The 15,579-nt window shown below is 41.6% G+C and overlaps 1 protein-coding gene across 2 annotated transcripts in view; it reads right to left on the bottom strand.

The window, feature by feature from the left end:
* The window catches only part of LOC111143315 (leucine rich repeats and immunoglobulin like domains 2), a 65,157-nt gene extending 50,765 nt beyond the window's left edge, over window positions 1–14,392 (bottom strand). For both annotated transcript variants that reach the window (XM_022496973.1, XM_022496974.1), the window contains exon 1: window positions 14,122–14,392. In XM_022496973.1, coding sequence (XP_022352681.1) covers window positions 14,122–14,360 — 239 coding nt within the window. In that variant the 5' untranslated portion in view covers window positions 14,361–14,392. The remainder of the gene's footprint in view (window positions 1–14,121) is intronic.
* Between the last annotated feature and the right edge of the window lie 1,187 nt (window positions 14,393–15,579).

The raw sequence follows: 15,579 nt of genomic DNA, 5'->3' as shown, positions 1-15,579 counted from the left end.
TTTAGCTCACTGGGGCGCCTGGGTGGTTGTGGGTTAAGCCGCTGCCTTTGGCTCAGGTCATGATCTCTGCATCCTGGGATCAAGTCCCGCATTGGGCTCTCTGCTCAGTGGGGAGCCTGCTTCCATCTCTCTCTCTGCCTGCCTCTCTGCCTACTTGTGATCTCTCTCTGTCAAATAAATAATAAAATTAAAAAAAAAATTTTTTTTAGCCCACTTAATTTATCTACCCAATGCCCCAAGCAATTACTAGTCATATTACTCATTGTAGTCTCTGCCTTTAGATTTTTTTAATTTCTCCAAACTGGGATAAATAGAATATACTTAATTGAGGCCCTTTATGGGGGGAGGGGGCGCAGATAAAGGTCTCTGTGGACTGCCCAACCTTAAGTAGTGTTGTACTAAAATCTTTATCTTAACCCCATCAATATCAACCTTATTCATCCAATTTTTTTTTAAAGATTTTATTTACTTATCAGAGACAGAGCACACACAAGCAGGGAAAACAGCAGCCAGAGGGAGAAACAGGCTCCCCACTGAGCAAGGAGCCCAATGCAGGACTCAATCCCAGGACCCCAGGACCATTAACTGACCCAAAGGAAGATGCTTAGCCAACTGGGCCACCCAGGTATCCCTAATTCATCCATTTCCTAATAACCATCTAAAGCTTTCCATTCTCCTCGGTTGAATCCTATGGTTCTTCCCTTTCTTTTTCCTTTGTTTTGCTCCAAATAATATATGCTTTATTCACCTTATTTCTTAAAATTATTTAATATTTTCCACATTGGGGTGCCTGGGTGGCTCAGTCAGTTAAACATTTGCCTTCCAATCAGGTCATGATCCCAGGGTCCTGGGATGGAGCCCGCATCAGGCTCCCTGCTCAGCAGGAAGCCTGCTTGCTTCTCCCTCTCCCACTGCTTCTGTTCTGTGTGTCTCTCTCTGTCAAAATAATAAAATCTTTAAAAATAAATAAATGAGTAAAATAAAAATGTCCACCTTGCTAAGACTAGTCCCTTGATTCTTTCCTTTGCCTTTCCTTGTTCTCTTGCTAATTAACCCGATACTTTTATTAAGGGCTATAAAACCTGGGAGGGGAAGCTGAGACCGCAAATATGTAAGGCTTCCCCTATTGTCCCTAGGTTTTGCAGCACTTAAGGTTATATGGGGTGTTCATGCAAAAGAACTCCCCTTAACCACAGCATTTACTATCAATAGAGTAACAGACATACTCAGCAGATGAATATCCCAATTATCATAAAGATAATCCCACTGAGCTTATATATGAAGCATACCATCTGCTCCATTGAGGGTGTTCCACTTGGCACTTACAGGGCCAGGTGGGCAGTCCCCATTATCAGGGTAAAGAGACCTTAGATGGCTTTTATCCAGACCACGAGGCTGGCTGTTCCCTCGGGAATAACCTGCTTTGGGTCTGGACCACAGACAGCAATCTGTGATTGCATCCTGCACCAACCCAAAACATAGTCTCCCGCACTACAGCATTTAAAACTAGATACTTCTCCTAAGTTACTCTCCAAATCCATTTTAATAAAGGTTCTTCAGGAAACTGCTACTACTGATCCACAAAATGAAAACAACTCCTTCACACAATATTTCCTGGTTTCAGTAGTTTCTCGCTTTTGCCCTCCCCTTACACCAATGATCTTCTTGGTGACCAGAGGTTCTAGAGGTAACTTTTTGTTGTCTTTGCATAATTTTCCCCTTGAGGGAGGCAACTTTGGGGCTAGTAGTCAAAACTGACTCAGTGAAGTCTGATCTCAGTCTAGCATCAAAGTCAGAAAGTCTATTTTAATTTCATTTTAACTATCACACATAACAATAGCCAAAGGACTTAACATTTCACCTTTTCCTTATTAGTTTCCATTTCCTTACATATATCTTGTGAACCAAAGTGCTGGAAACTGGATCCATCTCTAAATTCCATCTGTAACTTTTATCTTCAGTAACTGAGAGCAGCACAGCTACTGCTCCATACCAGAGGTGAACACATGTCTCCCAGGATCAACGGCTCCACATTCCCCATCCTCTACCCTCTCTTCCCAAACCATGTTTCTATAAGCCAGGGCCACTCTAGTAAATCTCACTTCTGTGACACCTGTGTTAAAAGGAAAACATATTCAATGACACCTGTTAAAACCTCATGAGAAAACTTTATTCAAGGTGGTACAGGTTTTCTCTTCAGGTATAGGAACCACTGTGGTGACATTTTGCAATGAAGGGGAGACTGGGCTCAACTCCAAATACTGCACGGGCAGGTGGGAATTTATAGCCAAGGAGCAGGGTGGTCAGCCAAAATCAGTGCATGGAAAATCACTAAAAGGAAAAAACAGGGATAAGGTGGGTTCTGGCTAAACAAATATAAGCAGATTCTTGCTGAAGACAGGCCTGGGTAACCAGACAGAACCTGAAGAATGCTGGAAGGTAAGAAAACCAATCAGACATCAAAGGGTGTGATTAGATACCAAGGGTGTGATCCTACAGTGAAGGCTTCTTGCTTAACTAACTTAGCAGGGTTCTTGCTAAAACTGCTTTTACAAGGACCTAGAAGGAGGAGCCTAGAAGATGATTCAGGAGTCTAAAATTTGGTCAACCAAAGAATCTGTCTGTCCTTATTCTAGTCCAAGGAAAGAGGCATTCATCCCTCCTCTGAACAATTAAGTCTATTCTCTTGTTCAGTCGCCTTTTGTCCATTAAGGACCAGGGAAAGCTTCTGTTGGGACTTAGTATTAAAGGATATCCGCTTGATGATGCTAGGAGACAGGCATTTAATGAGGGGAGCTTCTATGAAAATACAAGAAAAACAAAAATAATAGTTAGATTAGAAACCTAGTTTCTGAGTCCAGAGGAGTGCCAGCTGAAATTTCAGACTAGAGCTCAAAGCATCTTTAAATGGTGGAATGAGGGTGGCAGTAGCCATCTGAAGAATTTTCCTGGTTTGCAGTCTGAATACCTCTGGTGATGGCACTGGGTGTTCTGGTGAACCTCTCGTCCATACAGCAGGAGGCACAAGGGTTGCCCATATATATGATATATGATATGTGGTGATTTTTTTTTTTTTTTTTTTTTTTTGAAGTTTGTATCAAGTCATCCAGCTTTAGCTTGCAGGGTTTCAGGAAAAGAGCAGTTTTAGTTTTCGGTGATGTCAAGTCAGGAGGGTGGGCGAAAAAACTACAAACATTAGTTTGAAAAATTAGAGCCATTAGTTTGAAAAACTACAAACATTAGTTTGAAAAACTGAAAATTAAATTTTCAAAATAACTGAAAAATTAAAACTATAAACATTAGTTTGAAAAATTAGAACCAACTCTGGAGGAAACCAGAGTTGAGTATCTGGTAAGGACTGGCAAAACGTGCAAGACAGACTCCACAAGGGTGCACTACAGATCTGCACTGAAACAAAAAAATTTCTCTCTATAGTGAATCTTTCAATGAAAGAATTCTGGTCTCACTTAAAGCCTGGGATATTTAAGTCTGTCAAGTTGTCTAAGTTGTTTCTGTGACATTTCAGTTAAAATAAAGTTTTTAGTTTTTGTCTTAAAAAAAAAAAACAAAACAACCAAAGAATTCTGATCTCATTAGATTTGTCCTGATTATTTACATAGGTGCAGCAAAAATAGTGACTGCCCATCCAGCCACTTTTTGAGTTTGCTTTTACTGGACCTTTTCATACAGAAATCTCAGATTAAACTTTAAAAGCCTCAGGGCACCTGGGTGGCTCAGTGGGTTAAGCCTTCCACTCAGGTCATGATCTCAGGGTCCTGGGATTGAACCCTGTATCAGGCCTGCTTCCCTCTCTCTCTGCCTGCCTCTCTGCCTACTTGTGATTTCTGTCAAATAATAAATAAATAAAATATTTTTTTAAATAAATAAATAAACAAACTTTTAAAAGCCTCTGCGATTATGTAGCCAATCCAGGAATTAGCTACCAGACTTTATCTTCTCGTATCTACAAGCCTGAGAGAATTCCTCTTTCCTTGGGATCCCCAAGATAGTCTGAGATTTCTAGGCCTGCCAGGAAGTGACATTCCTCACTCACCTATAACGCTGGGAACCCTGTAGGACAGATAGCAGGCCAGTTTTTCCAAGAGCACTAGCTTCATAAGGGCAATCTTAGTCCCTTTAAACCAGATTTTATGCATGTCACTCTCAAATATAACATTACAGTCGAAGCCCTGATAATAAAATCAATGTTTCCAATTGTATCCTGTTACAAGAACAGATTCTTCTTCAACTTACAAAAATAACCACAGTATCATGAAAACAAGAATATGCACTAAGAGTTTCCAAATTCTGGAGGGATCAGATAGGGAGAAAAAGAAATTGTTTTATCTTTGTTCACAAAGGTATAATCAGATTGTTGTAAGCTACAGTTTAAGAGAAAAAGGGGGGGGGGCTTTCTTTAAATCTGGAAAACATTAAAGAAGGAGCACTGTTTCAGTCATTAAAAAAATATAACATCTTCATCAGTTCATTTGGTCCCATGTAATTAATTCCTATTCTCCTCGATCTTGGGTTAGCAGTTTTATGAATCCATCAGCTTCTTCATTAGTTCTGAAAATTCTTACTCAGCCCAATGCATTGCCTTAAAATTATTCAACTGAGGGATGCCTGGGTGGCTCAGTCAGTTAAGCATCTGCCGTCAACTCAGGTCATGATCCTAGAGTCCTAGGATCAAGCCCCGTTTTGGGCTCCTTGCTCAGTGGGGAGTCTGCTCCTTCCTCTCCCTCTGCCCTCCCACCTGCTCATGCTCTCAAATAAATAAGTAAGTCTTTTTTAAAAAAATTATTCAACTGACACCATTATGGAGTATTCTTGCCTGTAGCTGACTGTAACTGGTCTCAGAGAAGAATGAAAGTAAAACAACTTGTCTATGAATGAAAAAGACTTGTAACAGCCATGGTTAAAATTCTGATGAGAGTTCATTTGATAAGCAAAAAAAGGTATTCTTGTATCATATAATACTTTAACATACTAGACAACAACTATAAACTTCAAACATTTCTGGGAATACCAAAATTAGTAACATATATCCATACACAAATTACCTAAGAAGGTTTGTCATCATTTCTTATTTGACAATGCGTCCCATGTAATCTAACATAGCAAATAAACCTAATTAGTTTAAATGTCTCTTTTACAGGGTGAGCGCTGACAAATCCTTTGACATTTTTTCAGAGGCCCTCTGAAAAAATCATAATACTAAAATAATATCTCAAAGTTAGTGTGAGGTCAAAAAATTCCATGTAGGGGTCCCTGGGTGGCTCAGTCAGTTAAGCACCCAACTCTTGATCTCAGCTCAGGTCTTGATCTCAGGGTCGTAAGTTCAAGCCCTGCACTGGGCTCCATACTGGGAGTAAAGCCTACTTTAAAAAAAAAAAAAAAAATCCATTTAGAATTTTATTTGGAGAAGTTGTCAAAAATGTCAAATGGTTTAAACGCCTGACTAAGTAAGGGGCACTAGGGTGGCTCAGTCTGTTAAGTGTCTGATGTCAGCTCAGGTCATGATCTCTGCGTCCTAGGATTGAGCCCTGTGAAGGGCTCTGCACTCAGCAGGGAATCTCCTTCTCCATCTCTCTCTGCCGCTCCCCCTGCTCATGCTCATTATCTCTCAATTAAATAAAATCTTTTAAAAAAATAAACAATCGACTTAACAGGTCACTGTGAAACAATACCTACTCATTTAAAAAGGTGGCAAAAGATTTCAAAGGCAAATACAGAAAATCACATGGTTGAAAAAAAATCTTAGCTTTTATAATACTGAAAAGACTCAATTCTTTAAAGTAATGAAAGACTTGGGGCACCTGTATGGCTCAGTTGGATAAATGTCCAACTCAAGATTTTGGCTGGACTCATGATTTCAGGGGCATGAAATTGAGCCCAGTAGTCAGGCTCCTCATTCAGCAGCGAATCTACTTCTCTCCTTTTCCCTCTCCCTCTCCTCTGCAACCCCCAACCCCACACTCTGCACAAGCGCTCTCTCTAAAATAAATGAATCTTGGGGCGCCAGGGTGGCTCAGTGGGTTAAGCCTCTGCCTTCAGCTCGGGTCATAATCTCAGGGTCCTGGGATCGAGCCCGGCATCAGGCTCTCTGCTCAGCAGGGAGCCTGCCTCCCCCTCTCTCTCTGCCTGCCTCTTTGCCTACCTGGGATTTCTGTCTGTCAAATAAATAAATAAAATTTAAAATAAATAAATAAATAAATAAAATGAATCTTTTAAAAAAAGAAATTATCAGAGAACTGATGAACACAAAAAGTACAGGAAATTATTTTTTTTAAAGATTTTATTTTTTATTTATTTGACAGAAAGAGATCACAAGTAGGCAGAGAAGCAGGCAGAGAGAGAGAGAGAGAGGGAAGCAGGCTCCCTGCCGAGCAGAGAGCCCGATGCGGGACTCGATCCCAGGACCCTGAGATCATGACCTGAGCCGAAGGCAGCGGCTTAAACCACTGAGCCACCCAGGCGCCCCAGCATAGGAAATTATTTTAATCAGACACAAAATCTTTGTTTCCTAGGCAAATTACATAAAAGGTAAAGGAAAATCTTTTTACAGTTTCTTAATAAAAGCAGAGAAATAATCCAAGAAAACTGACATTCTAGTTCTGCATCAGGTATACTTTTGATATTAAAGTTAAATTTTTTTAACTTATAAATAAATCACTAAACCTTAGCAACTTGACCACACATATAATTACTGTTCAGCACATCTATAACCATTTTTCTAACATCCATTCAGTTTTCGTCTTGTATTTTTTATTCTTTCTCATTCGGAACAACCAGTCAGTCTGCCTTAGAAAATTGGTTTTTTTCCCTGCACAAAAACACATCCTTCATGCCTTGCACACTCTGCATATAAAATTGTTTCATATTATTTTTTTTTAAATTTATTTATTTGACAGAGAGAGAGAGAGATCACAAGTAGGCAGAGAGAGGGGGGGAAGCAGGCTCTCCGCTGAGCAGAGAGCCCGATGTGGGGCTCAATCCCAGGACCCTGAGATCATGACCTGAGCTGAAGGCAGAGGCTTAACCCACTGAGCCACCCAGGTGCCCCAAATTGTTTCATATTATTTTTACAGTTTCTAATAGTTCTACCTACATATACTGATTACAATTTTTTTTTAAGATTTTATTTATTTGACAGAGAGAGAAAGAGTCAGAGAGGAAACACAAGCAGGGGGAGTGGGAGAGGGAGGAGCAGGCTTCCTGCAAAGCAGGGAGCCCGACATGGGGACTCGATCCCAGGACCTTGGGATCATGACCTGAGCTGAAGGCAGACGCTTAACGACTGAGCCACCCAGGTGCCCCTACAATTTTTAAAAGCATTAATAAACTTTCTTTTACAGAGAATACTATGACATAGACAATTGCCTTCTGTCCTATATCAGCATTCTGTAGATTAGTAAACTTATGAATATGCAATTTCACAATTTCTAGAGACATCTAATTCCTCACAAAATGATTTTTCAATGTGGCAAATGACATGTTTACTAAGAGATTCAAATATCTTTAGATTTTCTATACCACATAAAAACAAGACACCAAAAATACATAAACCCAAACTGAGATTCAGTAGCGAATGTTTCAGCAGTTTACCCTGCTTAGAAATGACCTACATTTGGGGTGCCTGGGTGGCTCACTTGGTTAGGCATCTGACTTGTGATTTCAGCTCAGGTCACGATCTCAAGGCCATGAGATCAAGCCTCACAACAGGCTCTGCACTGGTGTGGAGTCTACATAAGATTCTTTCTCTCCCTTTCTCTTTGCCCCTGCCCACACATATACATGCACACACTCTTGTGCTCGCTCTCTCTTAAAAAAAAAAAAAAAAAAAAAAAAGATAGAAAAACTTTCAAAAAATGGTCTACCTTTTTATTTTAGGCAGATATTAACACCAAACTAAGCCAGCCATCATCTCAAGTTATTTCCCCATTAACTATTTATTTATTTATTTCGATTTTATTTATTTGACAGAGAGAGACAGCACAAGCAGGGGGAGTGGGAGAGGGAGAAGCAGGGTGATGTGGGACTCTATCCCAGGACACTGGGATCATGACCTGAGCCAAAGGCTTAACCAACTGAGCCTCCCAGGCACCCACCCTATTAACTATTTTTTAAATTTTATTTATTTGAGAGAGAGAGAGAGAGAGAGAGAGAGAGAGCAAGAGCAGGGGGAGAGGCAGAGGGAGAAGCAGACTCCCCACCAAGCAGGGAGCCTGACGTGGGGCCTAAATCCAGGACTCCGAGATCATGACCTGAGCCGAAGGCAGATACCCAACTGACTGAGCCACCCCCATTAACTATTTAATGCCCCACTCCCATTAACTATTTTTAGTTATATATTTTTATGTATATAACTAATATATATAAATATAATATAATATAAATATATATTATATATTATAGAAATATTAATATATAAATATAATATATATAAATATATACTTTATATATTTATATATATCATATATATTTTATATATGATAAGCATCTCAAAAGTAAAAACCCAAGAAGATTAAATACATGGTCTCCCCACTGTTTTTTTTTTTAACTATAGTGCTTGACATACATCAAGCAATTCATTTTTATTTTATGTTTTAGTCTTAATTTGGATTTATAGTTTTATAATCTTAAAGTCTAGCAGAGATTATATAAGCTTGACTAGTAAGCTTAGGTAGAAGAAAAATTATATGTTCACATTATATTTAATGCTGACTTTAAAGACATACTTGTTTCTATTTTACCATCAATTTTCAAAATAGCTTTATTTACACATGTAAACTTAAAATACTGGATTAGTTTTGGAGTGCCCGGGTGGCTCAGTCAGTTATCTTCCTTCAGCTCAGGTCATGATCTCGGGGTCCTGAGACAGAGCCCTACAACGGGATCCCTGATCAGCAGGGAGTCTGCTTCTCCCTCTCCCTCCTACCAGCTCATGTACAAGCCAAACTCCCTCTCAAACAAATGAAATCTTTAAAAAAAAAGGGGTGGGAGGCAATACAAAACACTGGGTTAGTTTCTCTATTTCTAAGAGTTTCAGGAATATTTAATTTATGTAAGTGCTCACTTACCTCTAAGGCAGCTTGAATTAAATTCCTTTAAGGGATTTTATAAATTAATTTGATATTATCCAGAGGTAGAAAAATATCACACCTTTACAACACACACACACACACACACACACACACACACACACACACACACACAAAGAGAGCTACTGTTTTCATTCTAAAATTTCAGTCTTAAGGGCGCCTGGGTGGCTCAGTGGTTTGGGCCGCTGCCTTCAGCTCAGGTCATGATCTCAGGGTCCTGGGATCGAGTCCCACATCGGGCTCTCTGCTCAGCAGGGAGCCTGCTTCCCTCCCTCTCTCTGCCTGCCTCTCTGTCTACTTGTGATCTCTCTCTGTCAAATAAATAAATAAAATCTTTAAAAAAAAAAATTTCAGTCTTAAGTTAGTAAAATATAGTAATACAAATTCACTGGGTTATACAAAATAATTTGTTCTTGTCTTTTCTCCATTTTTCTATTTTTATACAAACGGTTTCTAGGGGTGCCTGGGTGGCTCAGTATGTTAAGCATCTGCCTTCACCTCAGGTCATGATCCCAGGGTCCTGGGATCCAACCCTGAGTCGGGCTCCCTGCTCAGCAGGGAGTCTGCTTCTCCCTCTTCCTCTGACTCTTCTTTCCCTGCTTGTAGGCACATGCACACACATGTGCATGCTCTCTCTCAAATAAATAAATAAATAAAGATCTTTTTTTTTTTTTTTTTAATTGTGTTTCTAGGAAATGTTGGGCCAAGCTAATGTATTTGTTTACCAATTATATAAAGACCATCTTCAAGACTTTCCCTTGCCCTGATAATGTCATTTTATGGAGGTTGTGGACCAAATTTTAAGTGAGTGACCAAGGAGACATCTAGCCAACTACCTGGGTATCTCCAAAGCCCATCCGACTGGCCAAAACATCCAGTCTGTTTCCAATTAGCCTTCTCCTTTTCAGGTCAAGTAGTTGCTTATGGGGGTCCCTAAGTCCCCTAACAGCCCCTAATGGAGGGCAAGGGGCCTAAAATTCAAGTGACTATAAAGACTGTGGTGGAAAAAGGCCTGGCGGAGGTAGAGAGAAGAAAAGAATTTGGAGAGGGACATAAGAAAAGATTCAATGGTACTGGAAGTTTTAAGGCAGTAAGCGGAAGGAGGAGGAAAAGCAGCAATGGGAAGGGAGAGCTCTTCAAGGAGCCAGATTGGGGAGATCTCAAGTTTCTCAAAGAAGCCAATGAAACTCTCCATTATTCTCAGCAAAAGCATACCAACACGAATGGACGTAGACACAGCTAGCAGCAAACATAGTTAGCAGGGGTTCAAGATGGGTATTTTGAGTCAACTGAAAACTTCCCACGGAAAAAGCAGGATCCAACACAGAAAACTAAGAGGTATTATAGAGAGCCAGGAAGCTAAACTTCAAGTACAAGGAGACAGGGGGAAAAATAAAAACAGATTTCCAATCCAGAGAGTCAGAAAATAATCACCACTCAAAAAAAAAAGAGTCAAGAAAGAGAGATTTCCAGTCTGGTAAGTAGCTTTCAAAGAAAGAAACCTAGGACTCTAACCCAGCTTCTTACAAACAGCTGTTTGCCTGGCACTCTGACTGAGCTTCTTACAGAAAAACATGGGACTCCAACCCAACCTGTGTTTATCTGAGACTCTATCTCATCTTCTGGAGTATACTCAGACTCTTAAGAATCAAAATCTGTCCTTACCAGCTTCCACGGACGTTTGTCCGGAGCAATGGTTCAGGATTCGGACTCACCAATGGATCCCCGATCAATCAGTCAGGAGTGAAGATAAAGTCTTCAAAGGTATACACTTAGGGTCCTGGGTGAGAGGTCCGGGGGTCCAATGATGAATCTGATCCTATCCAAGTTGAGGGATCATAACTGGTAAAAGGAAAAAAATTATACTTGTTAAAGCACAGTAAGGAAGACTTTGGGAGGTGGTGAAGCTATGAAATTTTGTAGTGGAGGAAAGAGATGGGGCTCAATTCCGAATAATGCATGGGCAAGACGGACTTTATAGCAAGGCAGAAGTGAGGTCAATGAATGGAAAATTATTGAGAGGAAACTCGGGGGGCAGGGGGTAAGCACTGACTAAACAGCCTAAAGGATTCTTGCTAAAAACAAGCAAGAGCAATAAGACATCACTTTCTGGATGTTCTAGGAGGAGGAACCCAATCAGATATTGAGCGGGGGCACTTCTTGCTAAACTGACTTAGCAAGCTTCTTGCTATAACTAAATTTTACAAAGATGTATACATATGGCCCAGAAAAGTTCAGAAGTCTAACTAAAGTCTGCCCAAGCAAAGAGTCTTTGTCACCTGTTACTTCCTTTTACTCCATGCATAATACTGCTGATATCAGACATGTGAGGGTTTTCCTCCCACACCAACCAATTCTCCAACACCAGCTACAATTCCATTCAATTCTAACACTACTGGAGTTACAGCAGACCTCATAACAGAAGATCTCAGCCTCATAAGTCTGCCCCCCACTTCAGACACTAATCACAAGTGGTGGGTCCCCATATTACCTACAACTTCTGTCTGACTTGGCTAAAAACTGGAGGTCCCCAGGAACCCCTCACTGGATTCAATCACTTGCTAGAACAGCTCACAGAACTCAGCAAAACACTTACTTATGTTTACTGGCTTATTACATAAGGATATGGTGGAGAACAGAGATAAACAACCAGGCAAAGAGATACACATGGTAAGATCTGGAAAGGTCTTGTGCTAGAGTTTCTGTCCCAGTAAAGTTGAGGTGTGCCACTCTCAGGATGAAGGTATGTTCACCCTAGAAGCTCTTCAAGTCCATACTTTTGGGATTTTTTGGAAGGTAATCATATAGGCATGATCAATTATTAACTCAATCTCTAGTCCCTCCCCTTCCAGGAGAATAGGGATAGGGCTGAAAGTTCCAAGCTTCTAATAATGGCTTGGTCTTTCTGGTGAGGGACTCCCATCCTGAAGCTCTTCAAGAGCCTATCAAGAGTCTCCTCTTTAGATCAAAACACACTCCCATCACCCAGGAAATACCAAGGGATTTAGGAGCTTCTGTGTCAGGAATCTGTCAAAGACTGAACGTTAGAACACAAAATGCTCCTAGTGCTCTTATCATTCAGGAAATTACAAAGGTTTCAGGAGCTCTGTACCAGGAACTCAGTACAAATATACATACATACATATTTCAAAAACCAAGATTAACGGATTTCATTTATAATCTTTTTGATGATGGCCACAAGGTTCAGCATTTGAGTTTGAATCACTAATGTATTTAGAGCATGACATCTACTTTAAACATTCAAAATTACATTTAAAAACCCATGTGTACCTGGTGGTTTTATAGCGGAAGGCAATGAATGAAGAATGTTACATATCTCAGTTTATAAAAGTGCAATGTTTTATTATTCTAAAACTTCTTCTGCTAATGTAAGACTTCAATCCAATTACATTTCTACAACAGAATTACTCTCCAAGGCATTTTACTTCAACTGAAAATGTCAATTTCATTATAGGACATTTAGAATTTGCGGATGTCATTAGGCTTTAGGAAATCTGTCTAGATTAAATCAAACGCAGACACAAAATAATTGTATCTTACATAAAACTATTCCTAATTACTGTTAACCTACCAATGGAGGATCTTTAAAAAGTAAGCCATATTTACCTCGAACACAGCTAAATAAAGTGTTGGTTTTAAACCTGCATCAGATTCATTCCATCATAATCAGGAAGCTGTTCCAAGAATTTCTTAGAAAAAGGCACTTGCTGCATTACAAAGATTTTGTGCTAGGTTCAATACAGACTACGCTGATCACTGATACCAATTTTTATATTTAATCTGGGTCAGCACAACCAGAGTTAGCTACAGGTGTCACTACCATAAAACAACAGAAAACATTTTTATGCCGATCAATGCTATGACATTTGGTTATTTAAGTTACCTTAATTTTCTCAAAGAATTTCTGAAGTTGCTTTCTTTCCCATCTATCTTAACCTATTTGTAAACGTTTAAATACCTTAACCTCTGCGGCTGAGAGAATTTCTACTTGTAATTTACTCGCAAGGAAAATCCAAGCAGCCTCTCATACTTTAATGGCACCTCAAACTATTCTTTTTTGTGACACTCTTCTTAGAGAAGACTCTATTAGAAGTCTGTCAATTAATAAATGCGATGCTCAGTTAGCAACAGAGGAATAACTGTTAGTGGTTAAGAAACCCCATAATTGCAGCATTTAACGCCTACTGTTGCTCCTACTGCCACCAGGCTGACTCAGACTAAGGAGCTCTCCAGGTGACACTAACACAGGCCTGTCAAGATGAGCATTCAGCAGTAGAGTCTCCAGAAGAATTCCTCCAATCACTGTACTTGCTTCTCACACATAAACAAAGAGAACTGATTTTTAGGTTCTTCACACAAAGAAATGCACCGAAAACAATTAAAGCAACACATAATCTGGAAAAGAATACTCCCTCCTTTCTTTACAGTGAATCCTGAGTTAGATTTTTTTTAAAATGCCACTTATAAAGGTAATTCATCGGATTAGTACTAGATCTCCTAACACATGCTGTTTCAACCCTGTAGTTCAAGTATCAAAACTACAGCACCCAATGTGACAAAACGCGAACTAGAGACAAAAGGACCGTTCTTATGTATCACTGGCGACCGTGGTTATAAAATCACGTACCTGCGGAACATTCAGGTTGAGTTACATCTGGATGAGGCAGCCCAAAGTGGGCGAGGATCTCCAGCCATCCAGAGTCAAGGACGGTGCCCAGGTCCAGTGAGGCGTTAACAAGATCCCCGTCCCAACTCCTTCCTAGCCCCGGAATCACAAACTCCCCAGCCTGAAGAACCTTAACCCTGGTTGTCATACGAGCCTCCAGAACCTTAACTCCAGGTTGTTTAGGCTCCCACCCCATCCCCCAAAAAGTTCACAACATTGTAACGGCATATCCCTTCAGAATTTATGCTCCCAACCGCGACCTCCGACCAAGCGTGCCCTGGGAGCGGGAGCTCCCTTTCTTTTGGACCCCCTCCCGGCAACTCTACTCACAAGCTGGCAGCGTCGGGGGGCAGCGGGCTCGACAGCGCCCTCCAGCTCGGCGCTAGTAGTTTCCTGCGACTGCAGTCCAGCAGAGGGATGCGGCAGGAGCAGGGCGCGGGGCACAAACCCGCCCGAGCAGCCGGCAGCAAGAGGAGAGCAGCTTGGGCGAGGAAAAGAAGCCGGGAAAGTGCTCTGGACCGACAATCCAGCCGCGGCTCCTCCCGGACGCCTTGGGGCGCCGGCGCCATTTTCCAACCCCCGATCTGGACCCAGCCGAGAAGAGCCGTCAACTAGCAAAGACAACTCGGCGGAGACGTTTGGTGGCTGCGCTGCCACCCCAGGGCCCGGCTGTCGCCAGTACCCTCGAAAGGGAGGAGAGGGGCGGATACGCACAGCAGCGGGGGTGGCGGCCGAGGACACACGGCTGAGGCCCTACGGACAACGCTCCTCCGCCCCGCCCCGCGACGCAACGTCTTCACGCACAAGAGCCAACCAATCGGTGCCACAGAACGAGGTCGCGCCGGGGGCGGGACTCCGTGAGGAGGCGGGGCCAGTGATTGGGAGTTTCGTAAGGAAGATTTTAAGGTGTCCGGCACGTTGCGGCGGCCGTTTGTGGTTCCGCCGCCAATTCTCCGCTGGAGGGCGCAGTAGCTTCTTAAGAGGAATAGAGGCTAAATCTCCTAGTCCGAAGTCTGGATTTGGGGGCTATTTCCTATAATAGTAGAGAAAGATCTTTCTTCTGGGCTCCCAGGAAGGGGAATGATAGAAGGGCTACCCTTCCCAGTAGAGGACGCTGAAGATATGTTACCTGGTGTGGGGCCCCAGGGCCCAGCTGGGGCCGCCTCTGCCCCCTCCTGCTTGTCTGCGGCTGGTGCAGTCCTGCAGGTGGGCGGCAACTCCCACTGTCTTAACAGGAAGCATGTTACCACTATCAGTTGATGGACTGCTGTCGGTGGATCAGATCCACTCAGCTGTGTACTTCTATGCGAGCTTGGAGCTTAATAAATGTGGTTGGGACTCCAAGGCACGTCTCTAAAGAAAATACCCTGCTTTCTTCTGTTTCAGGGAAGCTGTCCTTTTGCTCACACTCAAAAAAGCAAGTGGGACCTATAATGAAGGCCGGGGGTAACAAAATTTTTTATTTATCCTGAAGCAGAGGCTATGAAAAACCTACGAGGAAGAGGAAAGTCTGGCCTCCTTATGCTCACTCAGCCATTTCTTATATCCAAGTTAATTAATAAGACTTTGAGAATAAGAGTGGTAGCTCACTTATACGTACTGCTTTTATGCTTTTCAAAGAGCATTTACATCTGTTACCTCGTTTGATCTCTCAGTGACTGTGAAACTGACAGGACGATCGTTGGTGATGAGAAAACAAGCCCAGAGAGGTTAAAGTGTTAGAAACCAATTCAGCTGAGTAAATTTGAAGATCTAGTTGGCTTTACACGACATTCAGGAACCAAGCCA

The sequence above is a fragment of the Enhydra lutris genome, unplaced genomic scaffold, assembly GCF_002288905.1.
Source record: "Enhydra lutris kenyoni isolate GAN:26980312 unplaced genomic scaffold, ASM228890v2 scaffoldscaffold9, whole genome shotgun sequence".
In the NCBI taxonomy this organism is placed as follows: domain Eukaryota; kingdom Metazoa; phylum Chordata; class Mammalia; order Carnivora; family Mustelidae; genus Enhydra; species Enhydra lutris.
This window is presented reverse-complemented; position numbering and strand designations above follow the sequence as displayed.